Source organism: Lygodium microphyllum, chromosome 2 (genome assembly GCF_053477565.2).
Source record: "Lygodium microphyllum isolate KBCC chromosome 2, Lygodium_microphyllum_v1.1.10, whole genome shotgun sequence".
In the NCBI taxonomy this organism is placed as follows: domain Eukaryota; kingdom Viridiplantae; phylum Streptophyta; class Polypodiopsida; order Schizaeales; family Lygodiaceae; genus Lygodium; species Lygodium microphyllum.
In genome coordinates this window covers 7,894,158-7,917,959 of record NC_141136.1, presented here as the reverse complement: position 1 = coordinate 7,917,959, position 23,802 = coordinate 7,894,158, and the positions used below count along the sequence as shown (strand labels likewise).

The 23,802-nt window shown below is 38.4% G+C and overlaps 1 protein-coding gene and 1 long non-coding RNA gene across 3 annotated transcripts; one reads left to right on the top strand and one right to left on the bottom strand.

Annotated features, from left to right (window-relative positions):
• The first annotated feature begins 9,738 nt into the window (after positions 1-9,738).
• Positions 9,739-19,402, top strand: LOC148039452 (uncharacterized). Its single transcript, XR_015692836.1, has 3 exons — positions 9,739-9,822; positions 18,972-19,081; positions 19,190-19,402. It is a non-coding gene; the product is annotated as an uncharacterized LOC148039452 (long non-coding RNA).
• On the bottom strand, positions 9,788-20,674 carry LOC148039451 (uncharacterized). Of its 2 annotated transcripts, XM_087690838.1 has the most exons (7): positions 20,622-20,674; positions 20,279-20,487; positions 19,346-19,587; positions 19,010-19,268; positions 10,617-10,796; positions 10,338-10,493; positions 9,788-10,182 (listed from the first exon to the last, which is right to left on the bottom strand). In XM_087690838.1, exons 2-7 carry the CDS (start codon positions 20,354-20,356, stop codon positions 9,961-9,963), a joined length of 1,137 nt encoding a protein of 378 aa, XP_087546964.1. In that variant the 5' UTR covers positions 20,357-20,487; positions 20,622-20,674; the 3' UTR covers positions 9,788-9,960. The 2 variants fall into 2 exon arrangements, with proteins under 2 accessions (XP_087546964.1, XP_087546974.1); XM_087690848.1 differs by lacking the exon at positions 10,617-10,796 and having other exon boundaries at positions 20,279-20,645.
• Positions 20,675-23,802: the final 3,128 nt, after the last annotated feature.

Below are 23,802 nucleotides of genomic sequence, written 5' to 3'. Positions count from 1 at the left end.
GTGAAGATATAAATTTCCTAGCCTTGGGTCCACCAAAGCATAGTTTACAAGGGATATTTCCACTCTTTTCCGATTTTTTCTCGTCCTTTTTTATTTCTACTTGGCCCTTGTGCAATCCAACTTCAGAGAGGACTCGTTCTACCTTCTTGCATGTAGCATTAGCTTCTGACACAAGGTGCATCTTGCATACAAAGCATATATATTCATATACTAACTTCTCAATTATTCTAACCAAACAATACAAAGTGCAAAAGTGAACCCTTGTTAGTGGTATTTCCAAAATAGGACACCAGTTTGGATCCACTAGAACTGGCATTCCATTTCTCATGACTTTTTGATCACGTGCTGGAGCACCTTGTTGTCTCACCTTGGAAAACCATTCTTTCTTTCCATCTTTCCCTTTCTTTCTAATTTGCATACAGTATATACACGAAAATTTTGCATTCACTACATTTGATAAACCAAACATACACTTCAATGTTTTTAAATCACATGTAAGATGCCATTCAACTTTCTAGTCCCCAAACCCCTCAATGTGTAAAATTGCTCCATTATTTTGTTGTTGAATAACATTGGGTATATTAGTGATGTTAAAAAAACGTTAAGTACTTCATGGTCCTCCTTTGGTACTTCAAATGCTGCAAGCCACCATATTTCATTCTCTAATTGTACACTAAAGCATAAAGGATGGTTTTCATCGATGTTGGGATCCAATTCTCAATTCATAAGTGTTATATTTACATGTTCAAGTTTTTGCTCCTTAATAATCTCACTCTCATCAAGTTTGAGGACAAACTTAAGCTTGCCTCTACATTCTTCCATAGACATATTATAGAACTTGACCATAGCAATCTAAACCCTACATATATCCAATACAAAGTTGTTGTATGCATTCAATACAAATGCAACTTCTTTGGAACCATACTTCAATATGTGTGTATTTTTCAAATGCGTTGGCTCGCCAATTAGTTTTAAAACTTTCTTATTTAGTTTTTGTTTAGCCTTCTTCACATGAAATGGTTTTAACAGAGGCATTACTTGCTTAATTTTGAAGACTTACTTAAATCCTATATCCAATTGTTGATAGATCATACTATATGACTCAAAACTCATTCCCACCTTGTCACATAATCCCTGAGCGTCTGTAGTAGTAAACAAGTTACTCACATCCCTAAGATGTTCACTTGCGACACCATCTACAATGTCCTTGAATTTACGATTTCTCAGTGTAGCAGATTGAGCATATATCCGTCTATGATATTGTCCACTTCCTTTGGTTAATTGATGAATTGGTTTAACTAATCGAATGCGTCGACGTGCTTCTTTGGTTTTTAAAGTGGACCCAATCTCCAAAGTTTTTGTGAGCTTCCTCTTTATGTTTCGATTCTCATTCTCCAAGTCCATAACTTTAGATTGTAACTCCATATTTTACACATGTGTAGCCTGCATAGCATCTTCAATGACAGACATTGCTTGTTGTAGGCTCTGGTTCTCCCTATCCTTCTCTGCCAATAATCTATCATTTTCCATCAAAGACTGCATATTCCCTTGTAATCTTGTCTGCATATTTGTCAAGGCTTGATGAACCCTTGCTAATCCTTGTGTGACAAGTCTAGATGTGTATCCATACAATCCTTCATTGCCTTCACAAACGAACTTTACAAATGATGTAAGCCCTTCAAATTGTGGTGGCCTTTGAGTGACTAGATCGGGTGGATAAATGCACCCATTAACCCAAAGGTCCACGTTTTTTTTCCCTGCATTTCTTTCTTGTTTCATCCTGTATCTTATTGCATTATCACTTTCTATAGTTCTTTTGAACATTGGTGCATATTCATCCTACAATTAAAAGTGAATATCTCTCTTTCTCTTGGTACGTCTTGCACCTGCATCCTGTAAAGATAGATCTATGCCAATTTTAACATTACACAATCATACCCCTTTGATTAATAGTAACTAAGGAGTCAATGCCAATTTTTTTATCAATAGCAAGAACATCTAAATATCTGGGAGCTATAGGGGTCAGCATCAATCCGGCAGCATGCAACTAATTCTGGACTGGCTCAAATCACACAATTACACCCCTTTGGTTCACTATATCTGTGTTCTTTTTTACCCTGTTGGATCTTGTCTCTTTGTCTTGATTTCAGTCATGATAGACCCTAATCAACCCCTAATTTGCCTGTAATCTTAGCTTTTAATCTACCTCTAATCAGCATTCAATCTTATCTTCTGTTCTATCCAAAATATTCTCTCTCTCTCTCTCTCTCTCTCTCTCTCTCACACACACACACACACACACACACACACACACACACACACACACACACACACAAGAAGAATTGATCAAATATATTTAAACACATTTATACAGAAGCTTGGCTAGTGGAGAACAATAACATCATCTTATCTTCTACCCTAATTTACTCTTTGTCACTCTATCACTTATTTTCTTAGTTCATCTCACACAGCCCTCTCTCTTCCTCCCCTTCCTTCTCCCTCTTTTCCTCTCTCTCTCTCTCCCCCCTCTCTCTCTCTATGAATTGACACTTAAGGATTAAACAACAACTATGAAGAAAAATAACATCACAGAGATTAAAAAAATAAAGATACATGCATTATCACTTGATTTCTTATAGTATAGAGTGTTGAAGAGAAATATATCTTATAGCATAGTACTGAAGATGGAGATTGCTTGTAGTAGGGTAGAGAGTGTTGTAGATAGAGATTATTTGATTTTACAAATGCTATCAAAACCACTTCGGAGATTGCTTATAGCAGGGTAGAGAGTATTGTAGATAGTACTAAGTGTTGCTTCAAAAGAATTCGTATGCAAGAAACCATATTCTAGAGGGAAGGAGAAGAGTACACAAAATTTCAGACAAAACTAGAGCTTTGAGAGGGAATGAAGAAATGCCCAAAAATAGACATATACTTGTCCAAAAACGATAAAAATTTACAAGGAAACTCTTGAGTCAAAAAGGTCTCTAGGTAAAAAATAACCTTAAAATATAATGTGTACGTCATTTTATATCATTTTTAAACTTCCGCCATTAAGAAGCAAGAATGAGAATGATTCTAATATATTTAAATGTTAAAAAGTCATGATGCATTAAAAAGTCATATATTAATGATTGTCTCCATTTTTACAGAAAATAGAATTGTATTTTTTTAGTTATGAGGATTTTGAGAAAAAGTGACCTTATCCTATAGTTTGAGAATAAAATAATAGGTGAAATCTATTGAAAATACAAATATGAGATTTTCTTGATTGTAGAAGATCTCTTATTCTAATATTATTTTGGAATCTCTTTTTAGAGAGAGAGCGGTGAGAGAAAGCCCTTAAGGGGCAAAAAAGAGAGCCCATATTTCTCCTAATATCTCTTTCTAGTTTGGAAGTTTCACAAATATGTTGATTCTCCTCTTTAAGGCTTGAATGGCTTAAAATATAGTACTCAATTCTTGTATTAAAACTCTAAGTAAAGGATGCTCAAGCACTCAATACAAGGGCTAAAAACAAGTAAATTTATAGTTGTATGTACTACTAATGTTGCAGAGATGAGATTGAGAACAAGTTATAGTACTAGTATACACACTCCATATAATGTAGTATGCACGATAATACTAAATTTGCTATTCATGAGACTTAATATTTTTTAAAATCAAAAGGAAAAATACTTGAAGTTGAATATCATATTTAAAAATCACAACCACAGAAACATAAAAGAAATGGAGATAAGTTGAGAAGTTAAAACTAGATAATCTCCGCCAAGCGTTTTCCAATAAGAAACTTGATCACATAAAACTTCCACGATATGTAATTGTTACTGTCTAACTTCTCAATGATGTCCATTGTTCTCTACCATTATCACAAAATTGAATGAAACAGCAAGCAAGTCTTCTGCAACCTTTCACAACAAGTGCATAATCACATACCAAGCAGCCTTTTTCGTCATTGACTACTCAATAGTACATGTAATCTGCAACCTTTTGCAAATAAATCTTGTGTTTGCTTTCTGAAAAATACCTTTGAACTTACAGATTCAAAATTTGTAACATGTGCACCCACTTTCGGTTGACACACATGAAATCACAATATACCTTGAAACTAATGTCCGCAACCTTGTGAGTCTAAAACGGGGCTTGAATGGCCTCAGATGGCCAAAAAAGCAACTTCTTACTCGTTGCTTGCTTGATCGAATCCTTTCTTCTTATCCTTCACTTCAACCTTCAAAAGCATCCTCTCTTAGAGTGGCACCGCTCTAATACCATATCAACAATAGCATGGTAGGGAGACTTGCTTGAGTTGTTGTGCCAAACACACCATGCACATAAGAGGAATCTTAGTCAAGAACATAAGAAGAGAGATGGAGGCTAAAACATTTTCTTTCTGGATTTTTCTTCTTCTTTCACACACAATACAATGTACACAAAGTATAGATAAGATACAACATAAAGGAAAGTGACCTACTAAGTCAAACAGTGCACAACTGACTATACTTGTTGGACTGGCACTATAACTATGCCAACTATAGGTAGGTGCAACAAACCAAGTATAACAAGTGGTAAGTCATTGGCTATGTGAGGATCACAATGACCACCAACGTGTTAAGTGTAGACATGCGGACCTATCTAACTAGGCGATCCATCATTAATGTCTGCATGTATTGAGCTTGCCATCTTAACATTTTTGATGTACTATGTCACAATATAAGAGAAAAACTATGCATTATTTCTAATTAGGTGATAAAAGCCTAGTACCTATCAAATTGTAATTAATAAATGTCTAAAAATGCATTAGATTTAACCATTTGGTGAGTGGTCATAGGTTATGGTAGATCCATAAAGTGGGTTGGGAGAAAGATGGTATCCTTATATGACTTGGTTGAGTATATGTGATTAGAACTTATGTATATTAGGGTCAAACTCATATATAGAAATGATTAATGCAATTGAAGTATAAATACATTTTCTAGAACACATAGCTATATACAATTATTATGATGACACATAGTCATGAAACGTTTATACAATGTGTGTATGTAGATAGAAAATTTAAAATGCACATGTCTTTTCATAGAAAACTCATTCAAGGATCATTTCAAGATTTTAGACTATTTCTATAATTTATTGGAAAAGAGCTTTCATATAATATCCATATTAGGGGGTTCTTTATATTCTAGGAGGTTTTAAACTTTATGTGGTCTCTAAATTTTAATAGTCTCAGTTTGGTCTAAAAATATGAATAGGCTAAAAAATGGAGATGACTCAAAGTTGGTATTCTAACAATTTTTACTTGATTTTCTCTATTTCTTGATAATTCTGAATCCAAAAATAAAAGCAATAAAGGGAGAGATAAGTCTTAAGATACTTGTTGCACAAGTTTCCAAGTGGCCCATCAATTTTTATACTTGATACCATATGGTTGGATATATTACTTCATTTTTAAAAAAATTATTAAGCTTTTTTTAATTCTATAAAAAGAGCTAATTTTCTCTTTTAGATTAGATTTTTAATTGTAATCTCATGTACAATAGTTGAAGATAGTCCAAAAGTTGGTCACAACCATCTTCACTATCATCCTTCACTTCATTTTCACTATCATTCTCCACTTCATCATCCTCAAATCTCTCAAATGTTCTCTTCTCTCACCTACTTATATAGAGGATAATAGACATGTAAATTCATTACACCATAACTTTTAAGTTATTCTTTTGCTTCTAAATTTAGAAGGAAGCCACTCAATATATGCTAATTAACCATGAAGAAGAGATTGATTTTTCTTCTCTTCCTACTTGCAATTTGTTTAAAATAATTTTTTTTACTACATTAATAATATACATGTGTGTGATATTTCAAGTGAAGAAAATGAGTGAGAGCTAAGTAATCCTACAATTGTAGAAGAATTAAAAGGCGTGGAAAGAATAGAATGCAAAAGACAAAAAGGTGATGTATTCTCTATTTGCAATCATTGATAATACTATGCTGGGGCATATTAGAAATGCAAAAGAGTTAAATACTTTGAAGAAAGAGAACATGTTTATAAATGGGTATGTTTTAAAAGTGAGAAGCATCGCAAATGCCTTAGCAACTATTGATGCAATAACTCATGATAATGATTTGGTTTCATCTACTTTGGGTAGCCTTAATATGGAGAAGGCCTGAAATTTTCTTGTCACTTCTGTGTATATACGGAAGCCATTTTTAGTTTTTAATAAGTTGGTCTCTCTCATAATCATTGAAGAGATCAATATGTAGGGTGAATCGTCTAAAAGAAGTGGTGAACAAATCCAAGCATTTTACTCAAGTTCAGGAAGGGAATGTGGCAGATCCTCTTCAAGAGGCCATGGTATGGGACGTGTTGGTGATAATCAGTAAAACATGTTAAATTAGATGTTTGCTAAAATGCAAGTTTTAGGAGGCCATGGAAGCTTTTGAGACTAGGGAAGCTCTAGAGGAAGAGATAGATGACATAATAGAAGTTCTAGCAATTCGGTTATTGTTTTTCATTATTGTGGTAAAACAAGTCATATTGTAACCTACTATTATTACTAAGAATGATGATATCCATAGTAATGATAAATTGTAAGGCACTCTATGGACTGAAGTAAGCGCCTAGAGCATGGTTTGACAACATCGGAGAGTATACTATCAACATTGGCTTTTATGTTTCTGATGTTTATCACTCACTTTATGTGAGAAAGGAAGATACAAGTTTGGTAATCTTAGTCATCTATGTGGATGACTTCATTATTACATGTGATAGTGACAATAGGATTATTAAATTCAAGGACCTTTTGAAGAAGAAGTTTGAAATGAAGGACTTGGGTGAGCTAAGGTACTTTCTTAATATTGAGGCGATCAGATGTAATGATGGCATATGGCCGTCCCAAAGGCAGTATGGCTTCGATATATTGTCCAAGTATGGTATGACAACGTGTGAGCCTCTTTTTAGTATTGTTGAAGTAAAATGTGAAGTTAAGTGCTGATGTTGGGGATGAGATAGAAGACCCTACTATGTGCAAGAGGGTAGTAGGGAGTTTGATTTACATGACTTTCATAAGGCTAGACTTGAGTTATACTATTGGTCTTGTCAGTCAATTTATGCAAATGTCTAGGAAGCCTCATTTGGATGCAGTTAGACACATATCGAGGTATGTGAAGTCCACTTTGCATTATGGAATTTTTATGAGATAGATAAGAATATCCAAGTGTTTGGATACATAGATACAGATTGGGCTAGTAGCAAATCTGACAAAAAATCTACCAATAGTTTCATGATTTCCCTTGGTTGTATAGCAGTTACATGGAGTGGCAAAAAGTAACCTATAGTTGCTTTATCGAGTGGTACAGAGACTAAGTACAAAGGTACTGCTATGGCAGCGTGTGAGATGATATGGCTACAAAAGTTATTGGGTGATTTGAATGTGCAGGGAGATGGTTTAGTTGTCATTCATTGTAACAATATGAGTAGCATACAATTAGCTAGGAACCCAGTGTTCCATGTTAGAACAAAACATATTGAGGTGTATTACAACTTTGTGAGAGAGAATGTACTTGTAGAAAAGATTGCCTTGGTACATGTTAGCATACAAGATTGGATAGCTAACATTTTCAAAAAGGCATTGGATGCAGAGAAGCTTCGAAAATTTCGAAGCTTACTTGGAGTTGCAAAGATATAGTTGAGATTGAGGAGAAGTGTTGAGATGACAAGCTCAACATATGTGGACATTGATGATAATGGACTGCTTGGTTAGATAGGTCTGTATGTTTACACTTAGCACCTCGATGATCATTATGATCCTCACATGGATACTAATACTTATTACTTATTATACTTGGTTTGTTGCACCTACCTACAGCTAGCATAGTTATAGGACTAGTCGATTAGTATAGTCAGTTATGCACAGTTTGACGTAGTAGGTCACTTCCCTTTATGATGTATCTTATCTATACTTCCCTTTATGGTGTATCTTATCTATACTTTGTGTACATTATATTGTGTGTGAAAGAAGAAGAAAAAACCATTAAGAAAACATTTTGGTTATTGTGTTCTTGAGTGAGCTTTCTCCTGTGTATGGTGTGTGTTTGGCGTAGTAACTCAAGCAAGTCTCCCCCACCATGCAATTCTTGACAAAAAATATGCCACAAATGAAAACACGATTTTATGTTTTAGCCAAAGTTGGTGTGTGGTTTAATCCCTAATATTAGGGATGTTGAACACCAATGTTTAAACTTGTGCGGTTCAAGGTTTTGTTCTTGGTAAAGTTTCCTCTAAATGCAAGAGACAAGTTTCAAATCTAGTCCAAATACATATAGGTATGGAAAAAAATCCTAATGTTTGGAATGCACAAGTCTAGTTAAGTCTGCAATTGAGAATCAATTTGCAATAACATACTTCTTTGGTTTGGACTGTTTTGGTTTAAAGCTCATCGCATGGTTTGAGGAGCTTAGACTCTATGAATGTATCAGTTAAGAGACAAGCAAACTCTCTTCAAAGTACCTAAACTTGTGAATATTATGTATTGAGGTAAGTTATTGAAAATGTGAATGCAACCCTTTGGTTTGGCTTCCCTAGTAAAACTTTTTGGCATACTATTAGGTTTCAGGCTGAGATTTTATTTGTAGTCTTTACGTGATTTAAAATATTCCATTGGCGACCTACTAAGATAGTTGAGTCTAGTGCTCCAATTGTGAGTAATATCTTAATGTAGTGCCATCTCTCATTGAATATTTGTTGCTCGCTAATTGTAAGATAGACATATGATGTCTCTTATTTGTATTATCTATATACAAAAGAACTAACACAAACCCAATTGACTTCGTCATCAATATAAGAGAGAAAACAAGAATATAAACTCCACATTCACCAACATTCATTCTTGGAGACTTTAGCATCAACGTGCTATAACTAACCAACAAAATCACAAAAATCATAGCATATCAAATGCAACAATCAAAATTTAGAATATTAAACAAAAACCAACCAACAACACATACAACTCTTTGCTTAATCATATATGGATAGATGTTGATAGTACACAACTCACGTCAATAATTCCACTATATTGGTAAGATCACGATGCAATACTCCTTGAATATGAATTGAAAACTACTAAGATAAAGAACAAGCCTCTACAAGCAAGCAAGTAAAATCAACTTTTCCCAAGCTTTCTTTCAAGCATAACAAAAAAAAGAAAAAAAAGGGCAATGCTCTTTCATGCGATAGTGTGCCCTTGTCTTTCATTCAGATGCACAAAAAGTGGTAATGAAAACACGAGATACCCCCAAGCAACCAATTATAAAGTGCACAATATACATTCTTAGAAAAAGATAAGCGAGAGGATCTCCCCATCCCTTTGTGACCTCGAACAAAAGACACCACGCTACAAGTGACTGTCGATCTAATAATCGTACAAATTATTTGCTCAATTTCTTCATATTCTCAAATAAGCATACTCAAATGTCGCATGGCTGGAGCTGCTAACTTGCTCAATGCTAAGGTATGGGCTGTGAATCACTAAGAGAAGTAATGTTTGCAAACTTTCCTATAAAAGAATTGAAGGCATGTCTTGGGGGGACACCGAGAGAGTTCAATTTGGTTTGGTTCCCCAATTGCCACAACCATAAACCGACTACCTGGACGAAAGCTTCGAACGCCTCCGGGTAGCAGATCCGAAAGAATATGTTGGAAACCTAAAATGAGTGAGATCCGTCGGACGGCCTCTTTCTCCAAAGCTCTGAAGCGATGTCGCACATCCCCGCCAGGCGCAACGCAGATTCGGATGGGATTCATTGGAGCCACGGACTATTTTCGAAGAGGTACGACACGACCAATCCCTTTCCCAGCTTTCCACGCCAAATAATACTAACATTCAGACTCCTGGACTGCAACTCTTTTTAGGTGGTCGTCACTCTCGAGGGCCGTCGAAACCTGTCAGGATGAACCCACGTGTTGATTCACCTTGCCTGCATAGCCCTGTCAATTCGGCTACCCTGGCCAAGTCGGATAATGTCGTAATCCTCTTGTAAGAAATTTCTGTATCTGGTACGCGTGAGCCTTTTGGATATGTCAGCCCAGTTCTCTATCTGTCCAGACATGGGCCGTGTGTGGATTTTCACATGCTTGCTATCAAGCTGTTTCACGGGCACACCTAAAAACTTCTGAGCCCTCTCCATCTCCTGCCCAAAAGAATCCCAAGCAAAAGTAACAAGAAATCAGCTTTTTGTGAAATATTCAGTTTCGACTGGAAACGACAGCATGGCTGCTGAGTATCACAGGGTATCCTTATTAGTCCAAAAATGGCTACACATCTAACTTGAGGATGGCAGATGACCTTTTTGTTCTTGACAAGGTCCTCATAATACACAATCATGTGGCGGGTGTCGTTAAAAGAACGTTGCGCGTCATTCATGATCTCAGTTATTCGGTCCAAATAGGTGACAATAGATGTTACATTTACCACTGGTTTGTATGCTGCAAGCACGCTAGCCTGCTTAAAACCAAATCCATGTTATATACTGGCAGCATGTGCTTTAAAAAGACTGAGAAACAAACGGTCAACAAGAAACGTTGTACTGCTGACAATAGACACTTCACTCCATTAAACACCTACCTCTTCTTCTGAGTGCACATGAGATTGGTGTGTTCCATTTAGCTGCTTCGCATCTCGGTCAAATGTATTTGCCAATATAGAGATATAGCGTCTCAGTAAGTTCCGACGAAACAAAAAAATCACTGAAACTCCCTTTTTCTTCAGGTAGGATGCAACTACACTTTTATACTCCATTGCCCCCTGCCAAAACTCCAGCGTGTTACAGCCTATCCAACGACGGCAACACAAAAGAGAATATAAATATCAATCCAGAGGCATCCGTTCCTTCTAATCAAAAGAACACATGAAACTAAAACAACTACGATGAACCTAGCACACACGTGGATCAAGGTAAGGACCCATGATTTTAAGCATTCCAAAAATGTTGAGATAATAACCAATGCATTGGATGCATATACACACCGAGGTTTGTAATGGCCATAAGCCAATTGTGTCACATATGTGTGTGTTTGGATGTTTGGCCTATGCTTTAGTGCAGCAGCCATGTTGACACAAGTTTCAGGACAAAGCTGCCAAATGCATATTTATTGCATACAATGTTGAAAGTAAAGGGTATTACTTGTACCAACCTTCCACAAACAAGGTTATTGTGAGTCAGACGTTATATTTGCTGAACATGCAGGTCACCCTTTATGAAGTGCAAATTTCAACTGCTTTTGGGGCCCATTGACATGTTTGACACTTTGTTACCTTTGTTTCAAAATGATGCACCGGATTTTGGTCATACTCAGCAGCCTACTGAGGTGTTAGAGCAATAAAATCAGCAGCATTTGCATGCAGATCAACAGCCTGATTTTCAGCCCATTGATCATGCAAATGTTGAGGACGTAGTGGCCGATGAGAGAAAGGCTATTCAGGAAGCTACAACAATCCCCAAATGGCTGTTAGACGCATCATGGGACAGCGAACAGCTTGCTTCACTTCTCAATAGAACTAGAGCAACCACTTGCCACACACACGGTCACTTTGTTGCAGAGGCACTTCTTGCTACTACTTGCAATGAAGAACATGTCTCTTTTGAGGATGCTTCACAAAGTGAGCATTGAATGGCAGCTATGCAGCTGGAGTTGGACTTCACAAGAATGGAACTTAGGGAGTTTTGTGACTTGTCTCCAGGCAAGTGTGCTATAGGCACAAGTGGGTTTACAAAGTCAAATGCAAATTTGATGGTAGCATTGATTGCTACAAGACAAGGCTTGTCAACATAGGGTACGTCCAAAAGCATGGGATAGACAATGATAGGACATTTTCCCTGACTTCATCTATGATTGCCATTTGTAGTGTTATTTCTTTGGCTGCTCATTTTGAATGGCATGTACATCAATTGGATGTCAGGAATGTTTTTTTAAAGGAGAGAGGTGTATGCTGACCAAGCAACTATTGTCCTTGGGTTTGTGATAGTAGAGGAGTGCCACAGCAATCTGGAAGCATTTGGTAGCTGGTGACAACCTATTGGCATTAAGCAATTGATCTCTCTCTCTCTCTCTCTCTCTCTCTCTCTCTCTCTCTCTCTCTCTCTCTCTCCCCAAATTGGTGCTGAATGTTTGAATCTCAGCCGTTCAGCAGTGAGTTTTCTAGTTTAGATCAAAACTACAGCAAAGATTAGGGTTTCTCAGCTCCCTTGGATTGTGTGCTAACAAATCTCAGCCATGCATGAAGGGGATTTACTGGTAAATTAAAGATTTACAACAAATCTACAAAGAATTGCTCATTCACAAGGAGGACTTGAATGCAAGTGAAGAAGACCCAATTTGTAACCTTAGGCACTTCAAACTAAGGGGCAAAATTGGGGATTTTGTTACTAGTCATTCTGACACCCACTTGTTCCAGATTTTGTGGGAGAATTGGTTCAATCAATAGAGGTTGTGGAAACTTGAGGGCATATCTCTTGAGTTTGTGGCAAGGCCTTCCATCTTCTTGAGGATTCAATCCTCTTCTAAGTTGTACTACAAGATCTTGGAACACAATCAAAAGAAATACATCAAGGCATGCCAGTTATGGGGCCAAATTGGGTGTCCATTGTCTCTCTTCAAGCGGTAAAGTGCTAATTTGATTTTATGTTAAATTATTTATTGCTAAAAACTTGTTGGATAATGAAGTACGTCACCATCCTCTCCCTCAAGGAAGGCTAGTTTCTGTTAGAGATTTGGTCATCCCCTAGACCGGGCACAGGTAGTGTACAGTCATTCCAGGGCAGATTTATGCATTTTCAGACTAAGTCAGATAGTTTGGAGCAGTCACCAACTGATTGCAGCAGTTTTAGTCACTTCTGATAGTGCCGGGCAGAATAGGGAGTATGGGCAGGTGCCACATGGTAGGCAGCCTGCCTGCACACAACATTATTTTATTGATTTATTGCAGTCAGACTAATTTACTACAGTCGACCAGTATTTTACTGGCTGATCTTCCTTAATAAAAATTATATTGCTTTATTGGGCCTATTTATCGGCTGACCTGGCCGGGGTCACACATCATTCACTTTTGGTGTGCAGGTTGAGAGCTCCAATGGATACATTCGACAGCCCAGTTTGCAAATCCGATCCTTTTATTCGGCATTCATTCATTGCAGATTTTTGTGTTCTACAGTCTCTCTCTCTCCCCCTTCTCTCCGTGTTCCTTTCTTTCTTTCACTATGATCATATGCTTCTGCATTCACTGCACTCTAACATGGTATCAGAACCTTGAAGAGCTGATTGGGCAGACCTGAAGAGGAGATTTCAGCACAAGAAAAGACTGTGTTTTCAGCGTTCAAGGGTAAGCAAGAGGGCTGCACATCGACACAAGGCTAAGACAAGTGGAGAAGCATGGGGATGGAGCAAAGTACCTGATTTTTTGTAGGAATTGCTGTTCGTGAAGGAGAAAAGACTAAGTTTTCAGCATTTTGCTGTAAATTTTGAGTTGTCATCACCTCCAACAATTGAAGCGCATTCATGACGAGTGAACAAAGCCCTAGCAGGCTGCATTTTTTAAGCCAAAGGGGGCTGCCTCTGTTTTTGTGCAAGTTATTCGAGTGACAATGTCTTCTAAGCTCGATGTGGAGTTTCAGACTATTATGGACCATGGGGTCCTATATTACTGGCTCTTCCTCAAGATCAAAAAATTCGACAAGTAGAGTTATTGCATATGGCAGATAATGATGTTTGCCATCTTGGAGTCCTGTGATTTGGCAGAGCTCGTGATCGAGACCATAGACCATCCTAAACCCATGATTTGTCCAAGCTTTCTTTAGATAAGAAAGGTGAGTTGGGCAAGTGTACAAGCACATTGGGACAAGTTGATTGTCCCACCTGATCGCTACTATTTCTCTCATACACATCAGCTGTGATAGCCCACCTAGAGCATTTGATTATTGCTTGGGAGATATGGCTGGAATTGGATCACTTGTATAATCAGATGGCCGTGATGAAGTGGGTATCTTTGGAGGTACAAATGTAGACGTTGAACCCATCCACGTCTGCTTCCATGCAGGGGCATGTCAACAAGCTTTGGTAATTGCAGATGCAAGTCCAGAACGCAAGGAAGGCAATTATCTTAGAGGACACAGCGATAACTCTTCTCTTGCACTTACTATTCCGATTTAGTGCATTTTACTCCACCTTGATTGCTTCAAGACAAATTAGCACCCTTAAGTGAAAGGTATCATGGGAATGTGAAATTTTGAGATGCTTTAATCTTGCTAGTAACATTTGATTAAGTTGCTAATCAAATGTGCAAGGTTGTTTAGCACATGTGATGCACATGGCAGTTATTTCATGGGAACGGGCCAAGGACCCCGAGGATGCAATGGGTGTTAAAGGCAAACGTTGTGTTAAGTTATGCCAACTAGGTTTTAGTGGTCAGTTGGTGCCAGGTTGGACCCTAGAACAATTGTTTGGCCATTAAGTGTCAGTGGTGACACTAGGAACTAGCATTAATTAATTGATTAATGCTAGTCTAAGGGTCAACAGAGATTGGGAACCACTCCAAGTTGCAAATGGCCTAGCCAATTTCATTCCAGATGGGTATGTTTAATTTTGGGCATGATCAAAAGGGCTGAAATTAATTTTCAAAATTAATTAATTCTAAAAAGTTAATTTAATGGCTGAAAATGCATTAGGAAGGCTGCCACTTGGCAAAACTTTCCCATGCAACTAGGTAGAAGGCTGTTGGAGGGTGGTGGAAGCTAAATGGCAGCCATTCGGAGCTTGGTGGAGGGAGAGGAGGTGATTAGATTTGGCTTTGAGAGGCGATGACGACTGATCGTGTGCCGCGCCAGGACAGGGGGCAGCAAGTTTTCTCTTCCGCCTCAAGAGAGGCGGTAGTAGGAGAGAAGGACTCGCCAGTAAAGTTGGTGTTTTACCCCCCTTTTGAAGCTATTGGTGCCATCAGATTTGTCATCAGAGCTACGAATCAGAAGATACATTTCAGTTGATTTTCTCTCTTTCTACAGCATTCTCTCATCTCCTCCAGTCTATGCTCAAGTATTCTTAGCAATTCTCAGCCATGGGTAGCAGAGTACAGCTAAATTTGGTGGACAGCAGAGAGTTTACTGCTGTAAATCCTAAATTACAGCAGTAATTAGGGTTTAGCAGCCACCTTGGGACCCGTGTCATCAATGAAAGGCATTGTACACTAAAATCAGCACCGAAAATTCATGGAATTGTGAGGATTTCAGATGCCAGCCCATCTATTGTGAATTTGGGGCAGCATTTGACCAGCTGGGGTTCCATTAGAGCAAGTCCTGGGTGAAAATCAAGGGGCAATTTTCCCGAATGCTTTGCTGATTATTGGAACAGCAAGGGGCTTTTGAATCAACCAAGGAGATTGTGAAATCTCGGCTTGTAATTTATCCATCAGCAATTGAAATTAAAGAAATACCAAAAGGGAAGCCAGTGTTGGGACCAATAGGGTGTCCACTGTCCAAGTTTATGAAGGTAAAGTGAGTATTTCAATTTATGTTCATTTGCTAATTGCTGTAATTAAGTGCTTAATCAGGTTAAACCACCCTATCCGAGAAGGAAGGCTGGTTTCATGGTTCCATTGCCGGATAATCACTCAATCTCTTGATTTGGTGAGTCTGAGGCACCTGATTGCAAGCCAAAGCTTTGTGCTAGTGCTGATTTTTGTGCTCAGTTGAGAAATTACAGCAACATGTCTTCATATAGTGAGATGGAATCAAGCAGTGATGATGCCTCTCAAGTTGAACATTCTCATGGGAATGAAGGAAATGCAATGCCTAAGACCAAGTAAGACAAAGATAAGGAATCTACTTATCACATTTATGGCAAGGCAAATTACTAAAACAAGAATTGCCTTGAAAATATAGTCACAACTGACACAAAATGGGACGAGAACGGGGGATGGGGGACGATGAGAAATTGCCGTTACTTGTGACTATATAATCACATGGAATGGGATGGGGGATGAAAAGAAGCTATCATCCATGCAAACTTCAAGTCCAAAAATGATTGTCACTTGTGACTATGCCGGCTGAAAAGGACAAGGACACTAAGAAGGAGAAATCTACAAAGGACTCAAGAGCAGTGGCTACTACTTTATTGGCAGTATTTCTTCATTTGGAGGTGATTGAGGATTCGACACCAATGGCGTCTAATGCAGCAATGCTAGTCCCATAATCTCATGAGTGGATTGTAGACAGTGGCACTCCTAGTCCCATGGCTCCTTCTACAAGTGGTATTGCTTGTATGTATCTAATACATGTGGAAATTCTCATTGGTGACAGCTCTTCAGTCCCTATTGAAACAAAGGTAATATGTAGCTGATTATAGATGGGCATAGTGGTGCTCACATATCAAAGGTTCTATGTGCCAGGTTTGGGATATCGTCTACTTTCCATATGCAAAGATTTGTACACTCAACCTTACGGAGTCAAGTTTGATAAGGACTCCTTTGAGTTCTTAATGGAGATTCAAGATAGGTTCTTTGTGCAGAATATGAAGAGAATGCCGTCTACAAGATGAGAACTTTATCAACCTTTATCTCTCTTCTTTTTTCTTCTCAAACACAGACTAGGCTATGGCACACTCAGTTCAGCTACCTCAACTACGAGTACCTTAGGAAGGCGGCTTGTGGTCAACTTGTTCCTGGCTAGCCAGACACTGAGATGAGCCATCCCCCTTGTGTGTCTTACATTCCTCGCAAAGCAGCATAGAGATATGATCCCCAGCAAGGCTTCATGACAAGCAAAGGAGCCCTTGCTGCTTGTTTCGATGGACTTATGTGGACTGATGAGGACAGAGTCCCTTAAGATGAGTTTGTATTTTATGCTAATTGTTGATAATTTGATATGGTTCTATTTCTTGGAGTTGATATCTGAGGCATTCCACGTTTCAAGGATTGGTTAATCTTTGAGGAGAACGAGTTTGGTCGAAAACTCAAGACCTTGTGATCCAGCAAAGGAGGAGATTTTGTCTCCAATGAGCTTGCCACGTTTTGTGCAAATCACAGCATTCACCAAGAGTTTGCAAACACAAACACATTTAGGTCAAAGTGTGATCAAGATGGTGCAAACTATGATGGATCATCAACAAACACCATAGTGTCTATGGGCTAAGGCTATGGCCACTGTTGTCCACATCTTTAATCAATCACCTACATTGGCCATGGTTGGTATGATACCTTTTGAGACTTACTTTGGTCTAAAATCAGTTGTGTCTTATTTCAAGGTATTTGGTGTGATGCCTGTGTTCAAAACCCAAAGAAACAAAAAGATAAGTTTGAGCCAACTTCCAAAAGATAGGTGTTTGTGGGATATAGCTTGCAGTCATAGGAATAACATTACTAGGAGTTCAAGAAGGCATGACAATTATATGCACATGAGACACATATGTGGACATGGGTTAACATCAATTAAATTATGGGCTCTAGCCATTTAATGTGTGAGAACAAGGGCAAAGCCAAGTAAGTTGAAGATGTGGCAGACATGCATCAAACTTACTGAAGGTTAATACATTAATCATTAAGCATGCTGTGCCAAGGTTGGGAGGTAAATTGATAGCTTGTAACCAATCATTTCTCATATTCCATTCTTTGCTAAACCCTAACTCCAGATCAAACCAGCAAGCTGAAACAATCCTAATAGGTGACATCTTGTACAAACACCTTGTTAAATTAGACTAAGGCTTGGAGAATGAAGATGCACCATGATTCTTCACTATCAAGCCATCAAATTCATAACCCTATTCGACACACAGCCCTTGAAGATCATGCCATAATACTGACACAAGTGTATGCCCATAGATTTGTTTGGGGGTATTCACCTCATATGCATCACATAAGTTGGGCGTTCTTTCTTCTTGTGATGTGCTCACTTACTTGAGTTTTCCCCCAATATATACCAGCTCTAGGCTCTAAACTTTAGCACAATTGCCATCCCAGTGCAGGGATTTAGAACATGAGGTAGATATTCTTGGCATGGATGGAAGGTTAGCATTGTTGCTCCCTCTTCACTATGGTTCCGACTTTTGTATGTTGTCATGTTGAACAGTAATGGATCCCACCAAAAGTAAGATACATCCAGTGTTCCATGTAACAAGATGGGAGGTAAATCAACAGCTCATAACCCATGTTTTCTCTTCTTCTATTCTCTAACAAAAGCTGATTCCAGACCAGACCAGCAAGCTCCTGAAACAGTCCTATCAGGTGACACCGATATATCTTGTAAGAACACCTTGTTGAATAAGACTAAGGCTTGGAGGATAAAGTCACCCATAAGCCTTCCTTTGAGCCATCAAATCCATAAGTCCATACAAGATATAACTTTCATACAGCCCTTGAAGGTTATGCCATAATATTGCACAAGTATAGTCCATGGATTTATTAGAGGTTATTTACCTCACTTGTGCCACATAAGTTTGACTTTCTTCCTTCTTGTGATGCACTCACTCACTTCAGTTTTGCCTATATATACCAGCTCTAGGCTCTACTTAGACAATGGCAACCTGTTGCAGAGATTTAGGATATGCAAGTGTTCTTGGTACAGATGGAAGGTTACCATTGTTGCTCACTATTGTATCTTGTCATGTTGACACCAGTGAATTCCATTGCACATATATTCTGTTCTTCGCATTTATGCTTTTATCGTTATCTTTTGTCCCTATACTTGTTGATCTTTTTCCTCTGTTTGCACCTCGCATCATTCTGACATGGCATCAAATGTGTAGCTTGTGCTTGTGCCGTCATGGCCCATGATCTTGGCTGCTGAATGGTCTTCAATCCATGAAAAGGCACATTTACATGATCTCGCTGTCCCAACTTGTGAAATTTTCTTCATTTTTGTCTGTTCAGTCAACACTAAAGTCTAAACCTCTGAATTTTTAGATTAGCTAAACTCGTAAAAGGTGCTAAAAGTAACAGGTTTGGACTACTGAAACTTTTTATGCTATGAGAAATACCTGATTGAGCATCCACTTGAAACCAACAGCAGCGGTACACTCATTCTTGGAGGCACTACTGAACCAATCAAGGTTGTACACAGTATCCAATGTCCATTTAATAGTAGATATGTTCTCTTTCCTTGCATCAACTGAGAAAATCTCCCCATGAGAGCTTATGTTCGAATGACTGTTAAGCAGGGTCTCAAACCAGCCACTGCCTGATCGTTGCATGGACAAGATAATGAAATTATGTACAGGTGTGCACCTGCACTCTTTCCTGTAACCAGAAGCACATAATGAACTCTCTTAACCAAAGAAATTTGATTAAACATTGAAAACAAAAACAAGCCTTACCTATCATACTTCACAGGCTGAGGATAGTGCAAGTGCACAGAGGATGTTGAATACTCGCTGATCTTAGAGCAATACTTTTTATTCTCATTCATGGCTATAGTGCTAAATTGGAGTTTATGGTACATTCTCTGATGCTCGAACCCCAATGTGCACACATATAGTCCACACAAACCAAGAAAAACCAGCGTGACAAGCTTCCATAAACATGTCGCCTTTTTGTACATCCATCTTGGGGAAAGCTCCTGTTGGAACATAGGATCGTAAGATCAAAAAACAGCAATGATCTATAGTCCTTTTGACATATCTTGCAACCTTTTCATGTCAATAGATCCTTAGGTAAAGACACTTCAACAGGCAACAGGTTTAGCCTGATATAGGAAAATAAGCTTGTCTGAGAAAGAGATGCACAAGCCACATGACATAACATCAGAACCAAAAACCTGCCGGATCTTTTGATTCAACAAAAGGTAGTGCCTATACCAGGATTGTTACTATTCCAAAAACAAAGAAGTTGCACAGTTCGGAAAACGAAACCAACTTTGAAGAGTGTCCAAATATTGAAGAACCTTATCTTAAAATTCAAGCATCTAATCCAGATGTTATCACACTACCTCGTTCATCAAAAACAGCGATTGCATGTTTTTTTAAACGTCCCCTCACATTAAAGCTTCAAATATTGGCAGCAATTGCTACCCTTCATCTACGTTATAACTCCTTCTGTACCGTGCCACTATGTTTGTAGGGAGGTCATGTTTGCAATCTCAGCTGACATTTCTGACAGTTGGACTGGAATTGACAATTATGTAAGCCTCTTTACGTTTTAAGGATCAGATCACGAACTCTCCTTCCAGCAATGATGCATTATCAACTCGATTACGTAAACTCTACGATGTGAAACAGTATTTAATACGATTACAGTCAGAATCTAGTCACCTTGCAGCAAGCTTTGCCGTTACCGACGATGCAAAGTTTATTGATGAAGGGATCAGCTTCACTGCTACGCTGCTGCATTTGCTCTCGATGATTCTCTGGACCGGAGGCATATGCTCGCAGGCAAGTGCTTTTTGGAGGTCACAACTGGAGCAGGGAAGAAAGCAGGCTCTGTGCTGGCCGTGCTGCAAGGCCATGTCTAAAAGCTTTTGCTGCGTCCCGAGCACGCAGCCCGGGCTTGGATTAAAAAAGGCGCATGCCGTGGGAAAAACAAAAGCAAACGAACAAAAATCAAACTGTTGACAGCAGGAGAGAAGAAAGAATGGCGTTGAGAGCTGCGGTGTACCTCGAGAAGCGCAAGGAAAGTGACCCGGTCAAACGATACAGCAGAGTCCAGACGCAAAGGTCAACAGGAGTGAGTTTCATCCGTAACGTGTGCGCTCGAAAAGTCACGGTTTAATTACTTTCATTATGTGAGTCCGGTGGACAAGTTCACGGAAATTCGGAAAACTTTTTTTTTTTTTTTTTTTTTTTGGGGGGAAGCCAACTAACTTCAACCTTTTCTTATATCTTTGGACGACGCACTCGTAAGATCTACGGTAAACCTTATGTAAGGTATGTATGATAATGTACTTGGAGAAGGAGAGAATCCCCTCGAGGGTACCTTTGACTCATGCATGCTAATAAGTAGCATTTATTGCCACTAAATGGGACACGTGGCCACCTTGCATAGGTGCATGCATGCAAGGACAAGCCAACAAGACCTAAGCGACTCAGGATTGATGAGGTAGAAGCAGTCAAATAGGAAGGGACGTGGATGCCTACATAGCCATGCATGGACTACCTTGACACTACCAAAGGGATTGAACTAAACATAAGTGTTGTCAAGAAGCAAATGGTGGCAGATGCCTCAGTTTCTTTTGTGCTAGACCATGTTAGGCAGAGGTATGATGGACTACTCAAATGCTACCACGTTTGGTTATGTCTTGGGTCATTCTCCTACGGAGGACAAGTTTGTCAAATGATTTGACCTCATGTATAAAGGTAAGCCTCCACTTCGGTTCAATACAAATTTGTTGGTCGAGGATTTCACCTAGTGGTTGTTGTGTCGTCCCGAATGGAACATGATTCGATTCTCTCCTCAATTGTGGCCATAAGGGCAACTTGGTATATGCATTGCCTATTGAGATGGCAAGCTCAACACATGCGGACATTGATAAACTCCCTAGTTTGATAGGTCACCAAGTCTAGACTTAGCATGTCATTGGCCATTATAATCCTCATATGGCCATTAACTTATCACTTATTATATTTAATTAGTTATACATACTTACAGATAGCATAGTTATAGCAACAGTCAACTAGGATAATCAATTATGCACTCTTTAACTTTGTAGGCCACTTTCAATTATGTTATATCTTATTTATTCTTTGTATCCATTGTATTGTGTGAAGAAGAATGAAGAAAAACCAGCAAGAAAATGTTTTGGCATCTATCTCTCTTCTTGTATTCTTGAGTGAGCTTCTTCTTACATGTATTATATTTGTTTGATTGCGCAATAGCTCAAACAAGTCCCCCCAACACATGATTCATGATATGGCATTAGAGCAGTGCTACTAAGAGAGGCTGGTTTTGAAGGCTAAAGTAAAGGAGAATGAGCAAGGATTCAAGCAAGCAAGCAAATGATAAGAAGCTCTCCCATTCTCAAATTCTTTCCCTTGGATAATTGTTTTGGAGGCACTAGAAGCAAGGAAGAGCAAAAGTCCCAGATTAGTGTGAGATTAGGTGTGCAAGCAGAATAAAACTATCTTAGGCCATTTCATGCTCCATTTTAGCTTTGCAAGCCTATGGATAGCAATGTCACAGTATACTTTAATTTCAAATGTTTTGATTGTTCTTAGATGCACGTGTTATAGATTTCAAATATTAAGTTCTGATGTGTTTGTCAAGATAAGCAAACACAAGTGTTAGCCATGGTGGTTTCACACTTCATGTATTATGCCCTTAGCATGGTTTTACCTTAATCATGTTAGTTTTATATGTGCGGCAGCCCTTAGATGTCTCGTGAAGTGAACGCCTCATGAAGTTATGGTTATGGTAGGCAGCTTTTAGCGTCGCTTGTTGAGGCATTTTGTGTCATTTCTTGTTTCTAGGTTATCTCTGATGCTCACAACCGTTGTATGATGGATTTTCATTATTATGCAGTAGATTTGACAGTTGGTGCCATCACTTATTGTGTTCTTATACTATTCTCAACATGTTCTTTGTGCTCTACTTCTCATTCTCTAATTCTGAGTGCTGAAGTCTGTGTTCTTATGTCTCTGTGTGTTTATCTTTGAGTTTCTATGAGTTCATGATATAAGATTAGGTATTTTCCCCATGAGGCATTGTCTGTCCTATTATGTATTCTGCATAGATAGGGCAGCAAGACTTTGGTGATCCTGCCATTGGTTCCATGTTTCTCTGAGTTAAAACACCATCAAAAGTGGCAAAGGTTGAGGCCAAAGATTCGAATTTGCTATATGGAGTAGAATTCTTGTATAGAGCACAATTCCTGCATGAAGTAGAATTAACACAATATTAGTGAGTTTGGAAATCTCGCAATTTCCATTTTTTGAATACCAAAAAGGTGGCACCCAGATAACATGCCCATAAGTTTCTCAAAACCATATAATGTGACCTATCATTGGAAAGCGCTTGAAAAATGGAATCTATTGAGCTATAGAGCACTTGATTTGGAGCTATAGTGTTCAAGTTATGACAAATCCAAAGATTTGACCACGTGTCCTAAACTTATGGAAAATTCCCATATTCCTCAATATGGTGTTAATTTATGTATGAAGCAGTAATGCAACATTGAATTAAAGATGACACAACCCTTATTATATTGTTCTCTATTTCTCGATTTAAAGCATAATCAAAATTCTCTTCTTTGCTCTGTCAAAAATCTAAAAATCTTGTTGATTCTTGAAGTAGTGGCGGATTGCTTCAAGGAACATGATGCAGTTTAAATGATTAAATTTGCATTTCTACATATATGCCAAAGAATTACCCATACCCATCAAATACAGTTATAGATGTGTTAAAGAAGCTGAAGCAAATCAAGAGAAGACAATGCTAGTGCAGGATTATACATAGAAATTTAAGAACCTATTAAATAGGTTGAATGAAGAAGATATGCGTTCTTTGGATTTACAATGTTCGTACTTTGTTAAGGGATTGGATAAAGCTATTGCGAGAGCAATTGCTAATGTGGAAGTTGGAAATAATAATACCATAGATGTGCTAGCTATGAAGCAGCATAATGGGTGGAAAAAAGACTTGGCAAGTGTAGATCCAAGAGTAGGACTCAGACTCTGATTATGATGATTCTGATTCAAGGGACAACAGTGATGAAGAGGATACCTCGTTAGGTTCTAAGTTGGATATTGAATCAAGCATCTCGGATGATGATCGAAGTAGATGGCGGCAAAAGAGACATCAAAAGAAATTTGGGAAGGATAAGAGTTCTTCTAAGGATAAGAAG

Bases quoted from the DNA above. Each gene is read 5' to 3' on its own strand.
- LOC148039451 (XM_087690838.1), bottom strand. From the start codon at position 20,356: ATGCAGCAGCGTAGCAGTGAAGCTGATCCCTTCATCAATAAACTTTGC. The intron at 10,494-10,616 runs GTAGGTGTTTAA...GGTTTTAAGCAG, and splicing joins ATGTGCACTCAGAAGAAGAG to GCTAGCGTGCTTGCAGCATA. The intron at 10,183-10,337 runs GTCATCTGCCAT...TCTTTTGGGCAG, and splicing joins ACCTTGTCAAGAACAAAAAG to GAGATGGAGAGGGCTCAGAA.